Source organism: Schistocerca gregaria, chromosome X, assembly GCF_023897955.1.
Source record: "Schistocerca gregaria isolate iqSchGreg1 chromosome X, iqSchGreg1.2, whole genome shotgun sequence".
NCBI lineage: Eukaryota > Metazoa > Arthropoda > Insecta > Orthoptera > Acrididae > Schistocerca > Schistocerca gregaria.
Window position 1 is genome coordinate 816,341,832 of NC_064931.1, and position 23,281 is coordinate 816,365,112.

At 43.3% G+C, this 23,281-nt stretch overlaps 1 protein-coding gene across 1 annotated transcript in view; it reads right to left on the bottom strand.

Annotated features, from left to right (window-relative positions):
* Positions 1–23,281, bottom strand: part of LOC126298335 (dynein axonemal heavy chain 5) — a gene marked incomplete at its 5' end in the record, with an annotated part of 791,472 nt that overhangs the window by 427,664 nt on the left and 340,527 nt on the right. The window contains 3 exons of the mRNA XM_049989632.1: positions 2,312–2,791; positions 14,723–15,004; positions 18,167–18,402. Of these exons, the coding sequence (XP_049845589.1) occupies positions 2,312–2,791; positions 14,723–15,004; positions 18,167–18,402 (998 nt within the window). The remainder of the gene's footprint in view (positions 1–2,311; positions 2,792–14,722; positions 15,005–18,166; positions 18,403–23,281) is intronic.

Genomic DNA, 23,281 nt, shown 5'->3' on the forward strand with positions numbered 1-23,281 from the left:
ACAAATAATGATGCCCAAGTAGGTGTTTTAGTTGCTGTCGCGGCTAATCCGCACATCAGTAGCAGACAAATTGCGCGAGAATAGGGAATCTCAAAAACGTCGGCGTCGAGAATGCTGCATCAACATCGATTGCACCCGTACCATATTTCTATGCTCCAGGAATTGCATGGCGACGACTGTGAACGTCGTGTACAGTTATGCCATTGGACACAACACAAATTACGGGACGATAACAGATTTTCTTGCACGCGTTCTATTTAGCGACGAAGCGTCATTCACCCACAGCGGTAACGTAAACCGGCATAATATGCACTATTGGGCAACGGAAAACCCACGATGGTTGAGACAAGTGGAACATCAGCGACCTTGGCGGGTTAATGTATGGTGCGGCATTATGGGAGGAAGGATAACTGGCCCCATTTTATCGATGGCAATCTAAATGGTGCAATGTATGCTGATTTCCTACGTAATGTTCTACCGATGTTATTACAAGATGTTTCACAGCATGACAGAATGGCGATGTACTTCCAACATGATGGACGTCCGGCACATAGCCCAAGTGCGGTTGAAGCGGTATTGAATACCATATTTCATGACAGGTGGATTGGTCGTCGAAGCACCACACCATGGCCCGCACGTTCACCGGATCTGACGTCCCCGGATTTCTTTTTGTGGGGAAAGTTGAAGGATATTTGCTATCGTGATCCACCGACAACGCCTGACAACATGCGTCAGAGCATTGTCAATGCATGTGCGAACATTACGGAAGGCGAATTACTCGCTGTTGAGAGGAATGTCGTTACACGTATTGCCAAATGGATTGAGGTTGACGGACATCATTTTGAGCATTTATTGCATTAATGTGGTATTTACAGGTAATCACTCTGTAACAGCATGCCTTCTCAGAAATGGTAAGTTCACAAAGGTACATGTATCACATTGGAACAACCGAAATAAAATGTTCAAACGTACCTGCGTTCTGTATTTTAATTTAAAAAACCTACCTGTTACCAACTGTTCGTCTAAAATTCTGAGCCACATGTTTGTGGCTATTACAGCGCCATCTATCATTAAGCGAAAAAAGTGGTCCAACTAAAAAATTCATATTTCTTTACGTACTACACGAATATGTAATTAAAATGGGGGTTCCTATTTTTAAAAAAACGCAGTTGATATTCATTTGACCTATTGCAGCACTATCTAGCGGGCGAACCATAGCGCCATCTTGTTTCCCCCTTCCAGCTAGACAAGTTTCGATCTTTGTAGTTTTTTTCGTTTGACGCTTATTAAGTGAGATATGTGGCCCGGTCACGATCAATGGACCACCCTGTATATAAAAGGTTGTGATCGACCAAATGGGGTGGCATGTATTTATAGGTGACACAGTGCGTCTGTTTCACGAAAATCACATCAAATCACTATCTTGTCTGAAATAACTAGTTTTATTATCTTACACATACAGTCATTGTTTTGAAACATTACTACACACATTAGTAATTCTGCTGGTTTGTACATAAATTGTATGTCCCAGAAAACTTCATAGAATGTAGAAAACATTGGTGTGTGGTATGTCAAAGAAATCTTCAAATGTTATGCTGAAAACTTCTGTGCCATATTTCATGTTCTTTTTTTTTGTCAGGAGATAAAATGTGTATTGGTACTGATTTATTTGTTACACTATTTTCCGTAATTGCCATCCCGTTAAAATTAAAAATATAACTCTCGAGATCCTAAGTTATATCAAAAAAATGGATTTAGTTAGGTCCGTGGAACGCTTACGTCCCACTTCACCGATTTTCAAAACCAGTCAGCTTAAAAGTTTGTTCGTAGTGGAAGTGTATTATTTATAACAAAGGAAGACAATTTTTGATCTTAAATTTTTCAAATATATGCAAAATAAATTTTAACCACGAAAGGGTTAACCGAAAGTTCGTTACTTATGACTTCATATATTCTGCAGGGAAATTTAAATGGTAAACCTTTGATTATTTCTGTGATCTCTTAAACAAACCGTTAAATAATGGAAATATTACTCATTTACTACAAAATTACTTCAAAAAATTCTGTAAAATGACAGCTGTTCCCAAGAAGGGAACTGAATACTAAGTAACGACTCCAGTCGTAGACTGAAATAGCAAAGCTAAATCTGCGAACTGCCTCTTCTGTCCTCATCTGTTTATTTTCTGTCATTTAATAACGGTTATCATCGTATGACCCAACTGCCTTGCTTAGTACTAAACATATCAGACTGTATGCTATGTAATAAAATACAAGATAGAATCAACTACGGTGTACTGAATGATTTTTTTACCTCAATATCTTCCTTGTTTGGAAGAAGAGGCGCTTCCAGTATATTTTTCAGACAAAATCCTTCGCTGTCGAGCTCGAAGTTATATTTAGTGACCTCCATAATTCGCTGCCAGTGCCTGGGCTTCATCGCCTTGTTGGCCATCAGCTCGAGCAGAGGACACATGTCGTTGAAATCGTCGACGGTTTTCTTGAGAGCGTGGAACGCTGGCCATTCTTTTAGGCCCTTGGGTAGTTTGCGGCAACGGTTTTGGAATTCCATAAGTTCGTTATTGATCTCCTCAATGTTGACCTCGACCCACGGGATGTCGTAGTAGCTGCTGACGCGATCGATGACATCATTGTACAGCTTGTAAAGCTTCTGCAGCAAGTTGAGCTCCTTGCGGATCTGGCCCAGCTCGGGGTAGTCCGTGGTGGGCAGCCCGAACAGCTCCTCACCGCTCTGGTACGTCTGCAGCTTGCGCCACAGTCCGTCGAAGCGATTCTGCCGTACAGAAATTCAGAAGTTCACAAAAATCGCCATACATTTCAGAATCAGTCTCAATATAATAGTTTTGGATGTGTGACCGTACAATATGTTTGATATGGAACAACTATTCTGCTCCTATAGTGGCTGAAAAGTTGATGCATATTGCAGCATGGGACGATCACATCTCAACGGCAGAAGAAGCATTTCATATCATCTTTCAGTACAAAATTTTTCTCATGAGCAAGTAAATTTCTTCAAGACTCAGGAAGAGTGTCTTCCACAAAACAAGAAATAACTACGAAAACGAATCGATACAGCACAGCAACAATCAATTTACACTAACAATGAGTGTGTTGTTACCATTGTAGTCGCGTAACATGCGTGTCAGCATCGCGAAAGCTTGCTACAGTCGTACTTGCAAAATGGGCGACGAGAGAAGACAGTTGGAATAGTCCGCTTGGTCGACTAGTGTTAAGACATCAACGGTATAGTGATAAAATACACTCATGTTCAGAAGAAACAGGAAACCTTGAATGACTGGAGATAGGACGTTCATATTAACAGTTCATGTACATTAGTATGTTCTGCAGAAGTGATTAGCATTTCAGTCACCTCAGTTCAGCATGTATCCCGTTGCCTAGTAGGCGAACGGTTCGCCAGGAGCCATGATAACTTGTTCCATCCATTATGGTATCGACTCGTGTAAGGCGCAAATGGCGCCCTGTGATATAACCATCCAATGCTGCAGTCACCTGGTTCCAAAGAACATTTGTAGTGGTTGGCACTGGTTCACGTCACTGCACTCGTCATTTCATGATATCCCGCACATTTTCGATTGGCGACAATTCTGGTAATATGGCGGGACAGGGCAAAAGGCTGCCATCCTGTGACACCACGAAGGCACGTGTTCGTCCAGCAACATGTGGTCGTGCGTTGTATTGCTGAAAAATGGTGTCGGGGATGTTGTCCAGAAAAAGTATGGCGAGGGTCACAAGATGTCATTACGTGGGTCATACTGGTCACAGTGCTCTGGACACGCACCAACTCTGATTTGTGGCTGTACTCAGTAGCACGCCACACCATAAGACATTGAGTTGGCGCTGTATATCTTCAGCGCATGCAGTCACTATGATGTCGCGCCCCCTGTATGCGGCAAACTAAAATGCGGCCCTCATTTTCAAACAAAAAGATCCTGGCCTCATCCGAAAACTCTATATGCCCCATCCATGTCCCCAGTGACGTTCGTTTCATACAACATTGCCGTCTAGCACTTTTCTGCACATTCGTCAAACGTAGGCGGAGAAATGGTCGACTCGCACGCAACCCATGCCGTAATAAACGGCGACGGACTGTCACCCCTTATAATTCACAATGTGCTACACTGTTCACTGTCGCTCTAGAGCCGAGGAAGACGCAGATCTGTGCCGCAATGCCGTTTGAGTAAAGGGTCGATCTTTGGGGGTGGTCTGGGAGGTGCGACCGGACCCATCTCGTCGTGTTCTACGGGCTTCTGTGAACCATTCTGCACAAACCCGTTGCACTGCCGAAACGCTTCGTCACACCCGATCTGCAATTTCCCGGATGGATGCATCACATTCTCTCATGAAAATAATGCGCCCTCCGTAAATTTGACTGTACGGTTCGCGCATACGTCTGTGAGGCATCCTGCACGTCTGCTCAAATCACGGGGTTCCATTACATTCGGTTTATAGCAACAACGAGCGCCGCGGGCACATTTTACAGGTAGGCGCCGCGATATCGATGTTGACCTTGATCCCGTCGGTCGACGTGGTTCTAGTGCTAATCATTTCTGCAGAACATAGTAATGTAAATGTCCTGTGAATATGAGCAACGTATGTCTAGCCGTTCAAGGTGTTCTTTTTTATCTGAAAATGAGTGTAATTTACTTTGTGCAGAAGATTACATAAGGTGATACATATATGATTGCTACAGTAAGACCACGGCCGACAACCTGTCCCATCCTAGTCAAATTAGACCTATAAATATGTAAATGCCTGTATATACGAATTACATGGGGCGATCAAAAAGTTTCCGTTTGTGGTCTTTGGAGCAGAGTATATGCAACGTAGCGCGACTGCGATGTATGTATATAAGCACCAACATGTAGGCAAGGGATTAGTCTGGTATTCATATGTTTCAGAAGTGCAAGTAGTAAATGCAGAAATGTGATCTACACTGAGGCTGCAAAGCCATGGGATACCTTATAATATCGTGTCGGACCTCCTTTTGTCCGGTGCAGTGCAGTAACTCGACGTGACGTGGGTCTCAACAAGTCGTTAGAAGTTCCCTGTAGAAAAGTCGAGCCGTGCTGCCTCCTTAACCGTCCATAATTGCAAAAGTGTTGCCGGTGCAGGATTTTGTGCACGAACTGACCTGTTGATTATGTCCCATAACTGTTCAATGGGATTTATATCGGGCGATTTGGATGGTCAAATCATTCGCTCGAACGGTCCAGAATGTTCTTCATACCTTTAGCGAACGATTGTCGCACGACGACAATTACATCACTGTTTGGGGGGGGGGGGGGGGTTGGGCTGTTTGGGGGAAGAGACCAAACAGTATGGAAATCACGGAAAACCTAAATCAGCGTCGTCGGACGTTGTTTGGGAACGTGAAGTCCATGAATGACTGCAAATGGTCTCCAACTCCACAATCATTTACAGTCAATGAACGGTACAGTTGGACTAGAGGACCCAGCATATTCCATGTAAACACAGTCCACCTGCTATGGAGCTACCACCAGCTTGCACAGTGCCTAATTGACAACTTGGGTCCATGGCTTTGTGGGGTCTGCGCCACACTCGAACCCTACAATCAGCTTTTACCAACTGAAAAAGGGTCTGACCTGACTAGGCCACGGCTTTCCAGTCGTCTAGGGTCCAACGATATTGTCACGAGCCCAGGAGAGGTGCTGCAGGCGATGTCGTGCTGTTGGCAAAGGCACTCGCGTCGGTCTTCTGCTGCCACAGCTGATTAACGCCAAATTTCGTAGCAGTGTCCCAACGGATACGTCCGTTATTCGTGCCACATCTCTACGGCTATCTCACGTAAAGTTGCTTGTATATCAGCACTGACAACTGTACGTAAATGGAGCTGCTCTCGGTCGTTTAGTAAATGCTATCGACCACTGCTTTGTCTGTGGTGAGACGTAATGCCTGAAATTTAGTATTCTGGGTGCACTTTTAACACTGAGGATCACGGAATGCTGAATTCGCTAGCGATTTCCGAGTTGGAATGTAAAATGCGTCTAGCTCTATCTACCATTCCGTGTCCAGAGTCTGTTGATTCCCGACGAAAATCTTTTCATATGAATCATCTAAGTACAAATGACATACACTGCCCTTTTATACACTCTGTACGCGACTCTACCGCCACCTGTATATATGCATATTGCTATCCCATGACGTTTGACACGTCAGTGTATGGTGGCGTTACTACCAAATGCTTCCAAACAGGACCAACGTCGTTTTATTCTTTTCTTCGCTTCCGAAGAACAAAGACAAACACAGGTAGACATCCATCAGGTAATGAAGAATGTGTATGGGGCAGCATGTCTGTCGAAAATCACTGTTATGGAGTGGTGTACCAAGTTCCGTGTTGGTCACGATTCGACACAATGCCGGTCGATCTGGGAGACCAGCATCGACCATTGCTTATTGATTTCAAAGAACTCGGCGTCTCCGTCAGTGGGGAACGTTACTGCCCAACGCTGGAGAAATTACGGCGTGCAATTAAGGCGACAAGGTGTGTTGCTGCTTCATGATATCGCACGTCAGCATATCACAAGTACTCTAGCACCCGCTCCATAGTCCTAATCTCTCCCTATGCGATTATCATGAGGTCAGTCCTTTAAAAAAGGCCTTGAAGGGTCGACGATTCTTGTTGGACGAGGATGTGTAGCAGGCAGCTACAGACTTCTTCACGCAGCAGGACACTGTGTTTTATCAAACGCGTATCTTCAATCTGGTGGGCGGCAGTGTGATTGACTCAGTGCTCATGGTGATTGATCCTGATTGGCATACCGATTCTGGACTGCACGGTCTTCGAACGGAAACATTTTTATCGCCCTTTACATGCTATTTTTGTTATTCTTTTATTTTAATACCGAGGTATGTACAATATCTTTGTAAAAGTGATCTACGGATGCATTAAACTACTTCTACCACTGCCACTACTTCTACGATCGATCAACCAACTCTCACGCGGCCGAGCGTATGTAGAAGGCATGCTGGCGCATACCTTTGGCTCCATATGAGTGGAACACTATTCTCTATACGGGTCTCTATGCAGGATAACGTGATGCGTCTTGCCTGACAGGAATTTTCGATCCAGTCGCAAACATGGTTAGATATCTATTGGAACGTATTACCTTTAGAATGCGTCGATGAAGTGCTGAATCAAAAGCTTTTCGAGAATCTAGAAACGCCAAAGCAGGTTGGTTTCCTGTTTGCATAGCACTGATTATAGGTCCCTACTAGATGTAAAGATTGTTTCGGAGGCGATGCTAATGTGGAAAGGGGTTTGTTATTGCTAAGTCAGAATACCCCCTAGGATTCTGCTACAAACAGATGTAAATGATACTGGAGGTAGTTCTTCCGAATGTCGAACATGTAAGAATTGTTGTTCTTCAATTCATTTCGTCGGATAAGAAAGTGCAGCCTGGTGACAAGTCAACGTATTTCTTTTGATAAACAGCGTTCAATCCTTTGAAACAAATGGGCTACACAATGCTGAAAAGCCTGTCGGTTCAGACGGATAGGCATTGCAGGCTATATTCTTGGTAGATAAGCAAGTCCTGTTTTGAATTCCATGAGTTTCATGCTTTTTCGTTCCTATTGAACTGTTATTTTCTATGTAAACTTGTGATTGGATAGAAAGACCATGCTTTGTTTATTATTAGTGTCCTATCTTTCCTAGTCTTCATCCCGTGTCATGAGGTAAGTAATTATTCTGTGTGCGTTCTTGCTCAAATTGTGTCGCAGATGGCGTCATCGATGCCCCCACCGTCCTTCCCTCCCCTTCTGATAAAGACCAATTGCTCTATGCACAAAATGGCAGAAATTCAAATTTTGGAGGGAAATTCAAAATATTGGTGGAAAATTTAAAAAAAATGGCCCAACTGCTCTAGTATGTTCTCTGTGGAAGAAAGGTTGTTGTTCTAAGTATAAATTGGCGGGAAATCCAAGATGATGCATTGTCATGCTGGCTGAATTGGAATACTGGCCTGGCTCTATGATGTCACAATCTAAGACTTGGAATACAAGCACCAGCCTAACTACGACGTCAGAAGTAAAGATGTCTGTTCTGGAGTGGAAGATAGTGATCGAAAATGGTAACCAGGGGGCATACTGGTGCAGATCTATGAAGTTACAATCCAGCTCAGACCTATTGGGCCATTAGTCAGATGCCATTTTTTCACTGTCTATATTTGCCATGCCATTGACAAGCTATGTTTCAACTTGTAAATAACTATCACTAAATGTGTATTGGACTATAATTGAGCTCAGAGCGTCGTTGCGCGGAACTGGTAGGGAGACACGATATAGAACAAACAGACACCACCCAGAATGTTAGAATACGTTAGAAGTAAAAGTAGCAGGACATGACAGAAAATTCTGTCGGTATGCGTATGGTACTGGCCAGTCACAAGCCTTCTGCACTACTTGCTGAAGCATTTATGTGAATCATATAACTGGAGTCTGTTTGTGGAAACATGAATCTTTCCCCTTGTGTCGTGAGAGCGTGGTTGAGGCTGTTGACTGCATATTACACCCACTAGATTGCGTAGTACTCTGCTGGTGATTGTGATTCAGTTTTTCGTCTTGAAATGTTGTATACAAATACAAATGGTTCAACTGCCTCTGAGCACTATGCGACTTTACTTCTGAGGTCATCAGTCGCCGAGAACTTAGAACTAATTAAACCTAACTAAACTAAGGACATCACACACATCCATGCCCGAGGCAGGATTCGAACTTGCAACCGTAGCGGTCGCTCGGCTCCAAACTGTAGCGCCTAGAACCGCACTATACAAATACAGTATTGAGCACTAAGCTCATAGAAAATGTCGTACTTTCCCATCATGTGTATTAGCTGAATTCTTTATGGTAACTATTTCAGTTTTAAATAAGTATAAACGTGTTTAGTTCCAAAATGCTGTTACTAAATGCCTGAAACATGTATGTTCGCATGTTTAATGGCTCTATGTCTCCTAAACCCCTTGGGCATATCACTGCAGAACTCCTCGATTCCATTGCCAGTTACCACCTTCCAGTCCTTCTCACCATCTCCTTTGTCCCTCTCCCTCCCCCAGCTTCCCGCCCTGTCGCCCCACCTAAAGTCGCTCACAACTACCCACCGTGCAGACTTGTATGCCTACGAGGAATCCGTGAACACCCAGGTCAGAAGCCAGCCCCTTCCCTTCTACTATCCTGATCACATAGATCACGCCTTGTCCTTCCTCCAGAAGACTGTCTCTGATGCTGTAGTAGCTCGCATTCCCCCAAACTTATCCATCCTCGCCATCCTCCCCTTCCTCCACAGGCCAATTCCTTCTCCGTGAATGCCGTAAGCTCTCCTGTTCCTTCCTTCGCACTCATGAGTGGGACACACTTCTCGACCAACAGCAATTAGAAAGACGTGTTCGAAACCTTCTGAAAGCAAAAAACCTCACGACTCGCGCCATACGTGCACACAGCTCAACGCCACCATCCCTGTCAACTCCTCCAAGTACTGGTCTGCCCTCCATCGTCTGACTGGTAGCCATCCCGCCGCGAATTATCCACTCCTCCAAGACAACCAACCCTTCCCTGACAACCTCAGTGAAGCTAACCATTTTGCTTTCCACCTCCCCGAAGTCTTCTCCAAACCTAATGATTACCCGGACTGCACAAATTGCTGCTTGCTCCTAGCTTTTGGTACTTGGACCAGTTACTACACTCAGAATTGAACACTTCTATCCCCGCAAATGACATTATACTCATCCTCCGCTCCAAACACAACACCATCCCTGGCCATGTTTGCATTACCTACCACCAACTCAAGGAATGCCCTCTCTCCTTCCTCACCGCCCTTGCCACCCTGTACAACACCATCCTCACCACTGGCTTCTACCCCAACCTGTGGAAGACTTTCCACATCCTGTTGTTCCTTAAACCCAACAAACCTCCTTATGACACCTCCTCGTATCGTCCCATATGTCTCACCTCTGTGTTCAGTAAGGTTTTCGAATCCATCCTCTCCCACTGTATCCATCACCACCTAATTCAACATCACTTCCTCGTTTTTATCCATTGTGGATTCCAGCCCTCCTCCTGTGCCGGCGACTATATCCTTAACCTTACCCACCTGCTCTCCCTCCAACTTCTCCTGTCGCTTGGCAATTGTTGTTTCCTTTGACCTCCAGAATCCTATGACTATGTATGGCATTCTGGGTTCCTTTTCAAGCTCCAGACCTATGGCCTTCCTATCAACTTCATCGACATCGCTGCCTACTTCCCCTTTCACCATCCTTCCTATGTCACCATTCATACTTTCTACCTAACCGCAGGTGTGCCTCAGGGCTCCATCCTTTCCCCTCACCTATATCTTCTGTTCACCGCTGATATACCAAAGAACTCCACTCATACATCTCCTTCAATATGTTGATGACACAACCTTTCTTGCCCTCTATACCATCCTTCAACAGTCCCTCCAAACACACCTAATCCAGTTTACCACTTGGCGCAACCAGTGACTCCATCAAATTAGTCCCTCCAAAACCCAGGCAATCATTATAGGATGTGCCAATCCCTCCTTCCAGCTCCATGATTTCTACCCCACCATCTATGACTGCCCTATCCAACTTACCCCCAACCTGAAATACCTTGGCCTTACCATTGATCATCATCTCGCCTGGACTCGCCATCTACTTACCATCCAGTGCAAAGCCCACAGTAGACTCCACGTCCTGAAACTCCTGTCTGGCAGGACATGGGGATTGTACCCTTCCACCATTCTTCATACCTACATATCCTTGATCCATCCCATCCTTTATCACGCCGGTGTTAGGTGGGTCTCCACCCCTCCTAAATTCTATAATGCCCTCAAAATCTTTGAACACCATGTGCTCTGTCTCGCTTTCTTAGTACATCTCCCATCCCCCACCAGGATCCTACCCCCTTTTCTTTATACACTACTAGCCATTAAAACTGCTACACCAAGAAGAAATACAGACGATAAACGGATATTCATTGAACAAATATATTATACTAGAACTGACATGTGATTCTATTTTCACGCAGTTTGGGTGCATAGATCCTGAGAAATCAGTACCCAGAAAAACTACCTCCAGCCATAACTAGGGCCTTGATACGCCTGGGCATTCAGTCAAACAGAGCTTGGATGGCATGTACAGGTACAGCTGCCCATGCAACTTCAACACGATACCACAGTTCATCAAGAGTAGCGACTGGCGTATTGTTACGGGCCAGCTGCTCGGCCACCATTGACCAGCCGTTTTCAATTGGTGACAGATCTCGAAAGTGTGCTGGCCAGGGCAGCAGTCGAACATTTTCTGTATCTAGAAAGGACCGTACAGGACCTGCAACATGCGATCCTGCATTATCCTGCTGAAATGTAGGGTTACGCAGGGATCGAATGAAAGCTAGAACCAAGGGTCGTAACACATCTGAAATGTAGCGTCCACTGTTCAAAGTGCCGTCAATGTGAACAAGAGGTGACCGAGACGTGTAACCAATGCCACCCCATACCTTCACGCTGGGTGATACGCCAGTATGGGGATGACGAATACACGCTTCCAATGTGCGTTCACCGCGATGTCGCCAAACACGGATGCGACCATCATGATGCTGTAAGCAGAACCTGCATTTATCCGATTCAAAATGGTTCAAATGGCTCTGAGCACTATGGGACTTAACATCTGAGATCATCAGTCCCCTAGAACTTAGACCTACTTAAACCTAACTAACCTAAGAACATCACAAACACCCATGCCCGAGGCAGGATTCGAACCTGCGACCGCAGCAGTCGCGTGTCTCCGGACTATAGCGCCTAGAGCCGCTCGGCCACCACGGCCGGCGATTCATTCGAAAAAATGATGTTTTGCCATTCGTGTACCCAGGTTCGTCGTTGAGTACACCATCGCAGGAGCTCCAGTCTGTGATACAGCGTCAAGGGTAAGCGCAGTCATGGTCTCCGAGCTGATAGTCCATGCTGCTGCAAACGTCGTTGAACTGTTCGTACAGATGGTTGTTCTCTTGCAAACGTTCCCATCTGTTGACTCAGGTATCGAGACGTGGCTGCACGATCCGCTACAGCCATGCGGGTAAGATGCTTGTCACCAGAACTGCTAGTGATACGAGGCCGTTGGGATCGAGCACGGCGTTCCGTATTACCCTCCTGAACCCACCGATTCCATATTCTGCTAACAGTCATTGGATCTCGACCAACGCGAGCAGCAATGTCGCGATACGATAAACCGCAATCGCGAAAGGCTACAATCCGACCTTTATCAAAGTCGGAAACGTAATGGTACTCATTTCTCCTCCTCACACGAGGCATCACAACAACGTTTCACCAGGCAACGCCGGACAACTGCTGTTTGTGTATGAGAAATCAGTTGGAAACTTTCCTCATGTCAGCACGTTGTAGGTATCGCCACCGGCGCCAACCTTGTGTGAATGCTTTGAAAAGCTAATCATTTGCATATCACAGCATCTTCTTCCTGTCGGTTAAATTTCGTGTCTGTAGCACGTCATCTTAGTGGTGTAGCAATTTTAATGGCCAGTAGTGTATTATCAAAAACGAGTTAGAAGTTAAAAACATTGTGAAATTGAAGCCACTGGAACCTATCACGAATCTCCAATTTCAAAAGAGGAAAATTGTTTAGACATTAACGAAACCAAGTTAATTTGCAAACCTCAAATATTCCATGGTAAAAGAGCATCAGTTTCAAGGTATATCCCCGTATTTCGTATCTGTACTGTTCTGTGCTTTTTTATGTGATCTCTTGGCTGAAGAGGCGAATTGTGCCCTGCCAGCCGACCTGTGTCCTATGGGACAGGGGAATGAAATGACAACAAAGAAAAAAAATGGCCTTGTGGCTTGTTCTTGTTGGTAAATATCCATCTTCCATTCCACACACAATTTATTTTTGTGTGGAATTTTACAAGTATAGCGCCAAAACATATATATTGTTATTTCCTTCAGAGTCACTGCACAAGTGTCCAATGTAGAGTTAGTTTGTCAGGTCGGTAGATTGTGTGTGGCATTTCTCTCTGCGCCGACCTGTTACTGGCTGATGGTGGACTGACTACTAGCTACCGGACATATGTGTCTTAAGCAGCACAGCGATCCCTACGACTGAAATTTCTGTCCAGACTCCTGAGAGCGTCAGTGGTCGGCTTTTCAATTACAGGAAGGGAACTCTCCTTGGAAAGGAATTTGTTTAAATAAAGACTCAAGTGTTCATACTAAATGATGTGCGGTTTGGACTTTAACTTTGGGGAATAAATCAAGAGGAGGGGGGGGGGGGGGGCAGCGGGGGGCACGTCCAGAATGTCTGTCCCTCCCAGTGCTTGTTTAAATGAAGATGGATGTGGAGAGAATCAAACTTAGAGTTAGGAGAGGCAGTGACCCTATACCTCTGAGTTAGTAATATACCTCTGAGTTAGTAGTAGCTGGGGAAAACATGTAAAGTAGGTCACCATACAGGCCTGGATCAGCACAAACATCTTTTGCCTCTGACGTCATAGTGCCCGTACTGCAGAACTCAAGAGTCTGCAGAAATGGGGCCATCTAGTATTCCAGATCACTTTTCTTGGATTTTGATGTCATAGTAGGACCACGCCAGCATCTTAAGTCTCGGCCAGTATGCCAGAATTCAATACTGTTATAAATAGCCTGACAGGTCTGAGCTGGATTGTGACATCATAGAGCTATGGCAGCAACCCAAGTCAACCAGCATGACAATGCATCATCTTGTATTTCTTGCCAATTTATACATAGAACAACAACCCTCCTTCTGCAGGAAACACACTAGCGTAATTTGACAATTTTTTTTTGAATTTCCCACCAAAATTTGAATTATCGCCATTTTATAAAAATGGTTCAATTGGCTCTGAGTACTATAGGACTTAACATCTATGGTCATCAGTCCCGTAGAACTTAGAACTACTTAAACCTAACTAACCTAAGGACATCACACAACTCCCAGTCATCACGAGGCAGAGGCCATTTTATACATAGAACCATTGGGCTTTGTCAGAGATGGGGGAGGGGAGGTGGAGGGTTGGGGGCGGGGAGAACCCGTGACTCATCGATGACGTTATCAGTGACACACTTTGGGCCAGAATGCCCACAGAATAACTATCGAAGTCTGTTGTTCTTCATGATTTGGCAAATTATTCTAACTTCATCTATGGACTTCATGTATCGACAAATTAACTTAAGTGATGGAAGTCAGTGTAGCATCTGTCTGTGTATAGTGTAAACTTTCTCTGTAAGTTATCGTATTTTAACTATTTATGTATCGTTCATTCTGAAACGAAGATTGGGAACCAACCCAGCGATTGCCTAAGCAAGCGTTTAAAACAACCAAAAAAAAAAAAAAGATAATCAGATTGGCGGCGCATTAAGCTGTATGTGCAGGTCTTATGTAAATTTAATGGATTTACTGAAAATGAATACTACTCGGATGTCTGTGCGTACTCCATCACTCTCGAATTTAAAGGTAACTCTACATAACGGTATAATCCCCTCGAGGAACAGTCTGATCGAGTTCCCTTAATTCAGTTGTATAAAGAGAATGCGGACTCGCTCGATGGCCCCAGTTTGCGACAAATTAGAACGTGCGTTAGTGACTTCGGCTTTGGAGCTAGATGTAATAAAATGTCCGATGAGTAGCACAGAAAGTGGTGGTGAGACCTGGAAGAGTATGAGACGGTCTGAGGCCTCGCGGGGCGTGAGGCCGGGCATCATGGGCCCGCTGGTGCGGTACTCGTGGCAGTACTCAATGTTGTCCTGGCGGAAGCGCTCCAGGTTGGCGCGCAGGTCCTCCTGGAAGTGCGGCTGCATGGCGAGCAACAGCACGTGCACGTCGAGCGCGCGCGTCTGCAGCCGCTGCCACGTGTAGCGCAGGTTGTCCACCTGCTCCAGGTCCTCGCGCGCCACCGGAAGCTCGTAGCGCGTCACCACGTTGAACGCCTCCTGTCACAGCCAACAGTTACATTACATTCAGCACACGCGTCTGCAGTGGCACGTGTAGAGAAGCTTGTCCATCGAGGTCGCGGCGACATTACGACATACAAGTGCTAACACAGGATGTATTTGGAACACATTCACACGCGATACCTCACGTACGCAACGCCACATCACATTTGTTTATAAGATAATTTATAGAGAATTTTGGCCTTCTGCAAGACACAGTTTCTTATTTTCGTTCCACTCATACATGGTTCGGCATTTATTTATTTATTTATTTAACCTGATCAGATTAGGGCCATCAGGGCCTCTCTTAGATCGGACCAGTGTTCCACACATGCAGCATTGCACACATCAGAGTTACATCATGACAATTGTTTAAATGAGAAAATTAGATTACTCTAGTGACTATATGAATAAAGAGTAGTGACTAAGACCTAATAAAGTAAATGCGGCAGTATTTTTACAACAGGTGCTATACATACAGATTATGATAAAAGCAATAATAATAACAGTAAAAAAATCAAATAATAATGATGAACATGACTAAGACCTAATAAAGTAAATGCTGGCAGTATTTTTACAACAGGTGCTATACATACAGATTATGATAAAAACAATAATAATAACAGTAAAAGAAAGTCAAATAATAATGACAAACATGAGAAAAATTTTCAATAGTAATGAAGGTTTGTGCAGATATACATTAATATCTTGGTGTGTAAAGTATATGTTTACTAGTATAGCGAGTTTTGGGGAAGGGAGATTTAAGGTGGGGGAAAGAGGGAAGTAATGAGGTGAAGTGCATTCATGTACAGAGGGGAAGGCATTACTGTTGCTTAAGTAGATACGTCATTAACTGTTTTTTGTAGCTGGACATGTTTTTAAGTTCTCTAACATAACGAGGGAGGTTATTCCAGAGCCGGGTTCCCGCTACTGTAAAGGACTTGGAGAAGGTGACTGAGCGATGCAGTGGAACGGAGAGGATTTTATTATAATGGGAACGTGTTTTTCTGTCATGTTGTTCCGACATGAGCGTTAGGGACGAGGAGAGATATGAGGGACAGTGTACATTTATAAGGCAGTAGATGAGACAGAGTGTATGGAAATCTCTGCGTTTGTCTGCACGCAGCCAGGACAATTTTGCATATGCTGGTGAAATGTGGTCAAAAAGTTGAACGTCACAGATATATCGGACGCAGGCATTCATGACCAGTTCTAGACGTCGCGAATTTTCCTGAGAGAGGCCTTGTAGGATAATTTCGCTGTAGTCAATGATTGGGAGTATAAGCGTTTGTACTAATTTCTTTTTCAGATCGAAAGAGAAGAGTTTTTTATATTTTTGTAGGACATGAAGGGATGCCAATGCTTTTTTTGCACACTGCTCTGTCCAATTTAGATTTTCATCTATTATTCCCCCAAACTCTTTGCTGAGGGAGAGAAGTTAATATTTGTTCCATTTACAATAAGAGGTGGTACGGATTCCCGATGTTTTGGGCTAATGAGCTCAGAGTGACCAACAAGTACCGCTTGGGTTTTAGATGGGTTTAGTTTTAGACCTATGTCTTGTGCACATTTTGACAGTGCACCGAGGTCAGTATTGAAATTTTCGATAGCTTTCTTGAGATTGCTTGGTTTCGCACTTAGATACAACTGAAGGGCATCAGCATACATATGATATTTGCAATAGGTCAAAACCGATGACACATCATTGACGTACAGAGAGAAGAGTATAGGACCAAATACTGAGCCTTGGGGAATGCCTGACACTACCTGCCGCCATTGTGATTTTATATTTCTAGACAGGACGCGTTGCTGACAAGACGTCATGTAGGAGCGAAACCATTGCACTGCACTTGGTGAGAAATTTAGACCGCTAAGTTTGGCTAGTAAGATGTCGAAGTCGATTTATATGGTACCTTCAGTTAATTTTATTAATCCGTCTGTAAATTACTGTACATATGATGTCTTGTGAATCATCGAATGAAATTCTGCTTGAAAGTAATTTTGTCGGAAAAGGAATGATAATCAGACGTTAATCTTACTCTAGTACACGTATAAAGAGTGAATCAGCTAAACTGTCCATGACAAATATTTCTAGAACCGTTTAATAAATCGTAATACTATTTTCACCCAAATGAACAGTGAGAATCTCTTCATTACAGTACGTATAGTCTCTGTTCACAGGTACCGGTACATTAATTACAAAGACATCAGCGCGGGATTAGCCGAGTGGTCTCAGGCGCTGCAGCCATGGACCCTGCTGCTGGTCCCGGCGGAGGTTCGAGTCCTCCCTCGGGCATAGGTGTGTGTGTGTGTGTGTGTGTGTGTGTGTGTGTGTGTCCTTAGAATAATTTAGGTTAAGTAGTGTGTAAGCTTAGGGACAGATGACCTTAGCAGTTAAGTTCAAAGATGAACTCTATATACATGTTACGACGACCTAAGAGGATTTAAAACATGTCATCGTTGCAGACTGCGCTGGTGTCTGTTCTTTTGTTGACACTCCACATTCTATTCGAGTACTAAAATAGCGATTAGTGTTGGTCATTGCCATCACAGTATTTAGTTGTTCATAAATGCAATAATTACCGAATCACAGAAAACTGTTATCACTATTTTATCCACGAAACGCACGAAAGATAAAGATACGATCGCAAAAGATTATTTCTGTAATAAGCGCGAGAGCAGTACGGAGATGTTCAACATACTACAGTGGCAGACGCTGCAAGTGACGTGTTGTGCAACACAGAAAGGTTTGTTATTGAAATTCCGAGAGGGTACGATCCGAGGAGAGTCGGGCAACATATTACTTCCTTCCACTTTCCTGTCGCAAAATGTTCACAAAAAGAAAATCACTGACTTTACAGCTATTCCGGAAATTTATTTTCCATTTTTCTTCCCACGCGCCGTTTAAGAATGGAACGAGGAAGGTGGGATCAGTTACTGGTACCAAAAGTACGTCCCGCCACTCACTAAAAGGCGGCTTGTGGGTTATAGTCGTAGACAGAAATGGGTTTTGTCTAGACACTGGTTGCAAGTCGAAACATTCTCTAATACCTCGTTCTATAATTTCTTAATGGAAATTGGTAATATCATGTGTCTCCGAAGCGAATGACTGCAGTATTCGGCGAGAAATGTAAATTTGGCTGAACAGCCCTGGTGGTCTACCTCGATGGGTTCGATGCGGAGCTCCATGTCGACCTCCTGCTCGCGTATCTTGCGCAGCGTGTCCATCACGAGCCTCACGTCGTCCAGGTCTCGGATGGGCCTCTCGAGCTTCCGCTCCATCTCGCTGATCACTGCGTACACGTAGTCCATCTCCCGCCGGTACTTCTTCTTTAGCGCCTGTCCGATGCGGTAGGTGCATGCCCGCACCTCAGTCAGTAGACCAAATTTTAGTTTCTCTGTAAGCGTGACAAAAGTATTTGAAATACAAAACCAAGTAATGGTGACATATTCCACAGTCTTCATTCCTATTTACAAAATTGTGACACAGTTACTAGTAACAGATGAAATGAGATCAATGCAGCGTCCATGTTACAGAGGGAGCACACTGGGCAGTTGTACAACTACATCTTACACTGAGGTTACGGAAGTCGTGGGCTAGTGATATGGACATATACAGATGTCAGTAGTATTGTGTACACAAGCTACGGCCGCGGCGGCCGAGCGGTTCTAGGCGTTTCGGTCCGGAACCGCGCGAATGCTACTGTCGTACGTTCGAATCCTGCCTCGGGCATTGATGTGTGTGAACGTCTTAGGTCAACTAGGTTTAAGTAGTTCTACGTTCAAGGGGACTGATGGCCTGAGATGTTAAATCCTATAGTGCTCAGAGCCATTTGAACCATTTTTTACACAAGCAACACTCGGCGAAATAACCTCAGAAATAAATGTGGAACGTACGGCGAACGTATTCGTTAGGAAGAAGCGGCGGAAAGTGGCGCTAATATTCTACGGCAGCAGATGAACGACGCGAATGCCTTTGCTAACAGTACAACGTCGCCTGCAGCGCCTCTCCTGTGATCGAGACCGTATCTATTTCACCCTAGGCGACTGGAAGAATGAGGCCTGGTCCCAATTTCATATAGTAAGAGCTGACGGTAGGGTTAGAGTGGAGCGGAGACCCAAGCTGTCAATAAGGCACTGTGCAAGCTGGTGGTGCCTCCATAGTGCTGTCGCCTGGAATGGGATGGGTCTTGTGGTCTAACCGAACCAGTCATTGACTGGAAATGGTAGTGTTCGGCTACTTGGAGACGATTTGCAGCCCTTCATGGACCTCATGTTCCCAAACAACGATGGAATTTTTATGGATGAGAATGCGCCATGTCACCAGGCCACAGTTGTTCGTGATTGGTTTGAAGAACATTCTGGACAGTACAAGCAAATGATTTTGGCATCCATATCGCCTGTCATGTTTCCAATAGAACGTTTGTGGGATACAGTCGAGAGATCAGTTCGTGCGCAAAGTCCTGCACCAGCAACACTTCTGCAGTTATTGATTACTGCTGTTGTTGTGGTCTTCAGTCCAGAGAGTGATTTGATGCAGTTCTCCATGCTACTCTATCCTGTGCAAGCTTCTTCATTTCCAAGTAACTACTGCATCCTACATCCTTCCGAATCGGCTTAGTGTATTCACCTCTTGGTCTCCGTCTACGATTTTTACCCTCCATGCTACCCTCCAATACTAAATTGATGATCCCTTGATGCCTCAGAACATGTCCTACCAACCGATCCCTTCTTTGAGTCAAGTTGTGCCACAAAATCCTCTTCTCCCCAATTCTATTCAATAGCTCCTCATTAGTTGTGTGATCTACCCATCTAATCTTCAGCATTCTTCTCTAGCACTACATTTCGAAAGCTCCTATTCTCTTCTTGTCTACACTATTTATCGTTCACGTTTCACTTCCATACATGGCTACACTCCGTACAAATACTTTCAGAAAAGACTTCCTGACACTTAAATCTAAACTCGATGTTAACACATTTCTCTTCTTCAGAAACGCTTTCCTTGCCATTGCCAGCCTAAATTTTATATCCTCTCTACTTCGACCATCATAAGTTATTTTACTCCCCAAGTAGTAAAACTCATTTACTACTTTAAGCGTCTCATTTCCTAATTTAATACCCTCAGCAGCACCCGATTTAATTCGACTACATTCCATTATCGTCGTTTTGTTTTTGTTGATGTTCATATTATATCCTCCTTTCAGGACACTATCCATTCCGTTCAACTGCTCTTCCAAGTCCTTTGCTGTCTCTGACAGAATTACGATGTCATCGGTGAACCTCAGAGTTTTTATTTCTTCTCCATGGATTTTAATACCTACTCCAAATTTTTCTTTTGTTTCCTTTACTGCTTGCTCAATATACAGATTGAATAACATCGGGGAGAGACTACAACCCTGTCTCACTGCCTTCCCAACCACTGCTTCCCTTTCATGCCCCTCGACTCTTATAACTGCCATCTGGTTTCTGTACAAATTGTAAATAGCCTTGCGCTCCCTGTATTTTACCCCTGCCACCTTTAGAATTTGAAAGAGAGTATTCCAGTCAACATTGTCAAAAGCTTTCTCTAAGTCTACAAATGCTAGAAACGTAGGTTTGCCTTTCCTTAATCTTTCTTCTAAGATAAGTCGTAGCGTCAGTATTGCCTCACGTGTTCCAACATTTCTACGGAATCCAAACTGATCTTCCCCGAGGTCATCTTCTACTAGTTTTTCCATTCGTCTGTAAAGAATTCGTGTTAGTATTTTGCAGCTGTGACTTATTAAACTGATAGTTCGGTTACTTTATCATCTGTCAACACCTGCTTTCTTTGGGATTGGAATTATTATATTCTTCGTGAAGTCTGAGGGTATTTCGCCTGTCTCATACATCTTGCTCACCAGATGGTAGACTGGCTCTCCCGAGGACGTCAGTAGTTCCAATGGAATGTTGTCTACTCCGGGGGCCTTGTTTAGACTCAGGTCTTTCAGCGCTCTGTCAAACTCTACACGCAGTATCGTATCTCCCATTTCATATTCATCTACATACTCTTCCAATTCCATAATATTGTCCTCAAGTATATCGCCCTTGTATAGACCCTCTATATACTCCTTCCACCTTTCTGCTTTATCTTCTTTGCTTGGAACTGGGTTTCCGTCCGAGCTCTTGATGTTCATACAAGTGGGTCTCCTATCTCCAAAGGTCTCTTTAATTTTCCTGTAGGCAGTATCTATCTTACCCCTAGTGAGATAAGCCTCTACATCCTTACATTTGTCCTCTAGCCATCCCTGCTTAGCCATTTTGCACTTCCTGTCGATCTCATTTTTGAGACGTCTGTATTCCTTTTTGCCTGCTTCATTTACTGCATTTTTGAATTTTCTCCTTTCATCAATTAAATTCAATATTTCTTCTGTTACCCAAGAATTTCTATTTGCCCTCGTCTTTTTACCTAGTTGATCCTCTGCTGCCTTCACTACTTCATCTCTCAAAGCTACCTATCCTTCTTCTACTCTCTTCCTTTCCCCCATTCCTGTCAATCGTTCCCTTGTGCTCTCCCTGAGACACTGTACAATCTCTGGTTTAATCAGATGATCCAGGTCCCATCTCCTTAAATTCCCCCCTTTTGCAGTTTCTTCAGTTTTAATCTACAGTTCATAACCAATAGACTGTGGTCAGAGTTCACATCTGCCCCTGAAAATGTCTTACAATTTAAAACCTGGTACCTAAATCCCTGTCTTACCATTATATAATCTATCTGACACCTTCCAGAATCTCTAGGTTTCTTCCATGTATACAACCTTCTTTTATGATTCTTGAACCAAGTGTTAGCTATGATTAAGTTATGCTCTGTGCAAAATTCTACCAGGTGGCTTCTTCTTTCATTTCTTACTCTCAATCCACATTCACCCACTATGTTACCTTCTCTCCCTTTTCCTACTCTCGAATTCCAGTCACCCATGAATATATCAAATTTCCATCTCCCTTCACTATCTGAATAACTTCTTTTATACATTTCATCAATCTCTTCATCATCTGTGGAGCTAGTTGGCATATATACTTGTACTACTGTAGTAGGCGTGGGGTTCATGTCTATCTTTGCCATAATAATGCGTTCACTATGCTGTTTGTAGCAGCTTACGAACACTCCTATATTTTTATTCATTATTAAACCTACTCCAGCATTTCCTCTATTTAATTTTGAATTTATAACCCTGTATTCAACTGACCAGAAGTCTTGTTCCTCCTACCACCAAACTTCATTAATTCCCACTATATCTAACTTTAACCTATCCATTTCCATTTTTGAACTTCCTAATCTAACTGCCCGATTAAGGGATTTGACATTCCATGCTCCGATGCATAGAATGTCAGTTTTCTTTCTCCTGATAACAACGTCCTCTTGAGTAGTCGCCACCTGGTGATACAAATAGCGGACTATTTTACCTCTGGAATATTTTACCCAAGAGGACGCCATCGTCATTTAACCATACAGTAAAGCTGCATGCCCTTAGGGAAAATTATGGCTGTAGTTTCCCCTTGCTTTCAGCTGTTTGCAGTACCAGCACAGCAAGGTAGTTTTGGTTAGTGTTACAAGGTCAGATCAGTCAGTCATCCAGACTGTTGACCTTGCCACTATTGAATAGACTGCTGCCCCTCTTCAGACATCACACATTTTTTGTGATATAAAGTAAAAACCTCATATAAAAAAATTATTATATATATATATATATATATATATATATATATATATATATATATATATATTATATGTATTATTGAAACAAATTAACCTCATAGAATAACAACAAAAAATGAAAGTTAAAAAACTGAAGGTCTTGTTTAATTTGTAACATTAAAAAGAGCAACTGACGAAATTTTTGACGATAAAAAAGTGAGTTCACTGTAAAATTTACAGACTCCAGAGAGTTTGATAGAATCGAATGTTAAAATTAATGTTCTTGTTTAAGATAAGAAACACATTATATACTGTCTTTACCACACAAAAACTAATCCTGAAAACCAAGTTAACTTCATTTTAATACAAAACGAATATAATATGCATTATTTTTGGACAAAAATATATTGAATACCAAATAATTATGTGGAATATAATAAAACAGTTCAATTTTTTGTGGAAAATATGTTTCTAAAATATATTTGAAAACATATTAAAACGTAGCTTATAGAGAGAAAATAATGAAAACTATTGAAATTTCATTTTTGTTTTGTAATGTTATTAAAATTTTTATTCTTCGAAGAAATTAACATGTATCTATACATTACAAAGATTAAAAATTT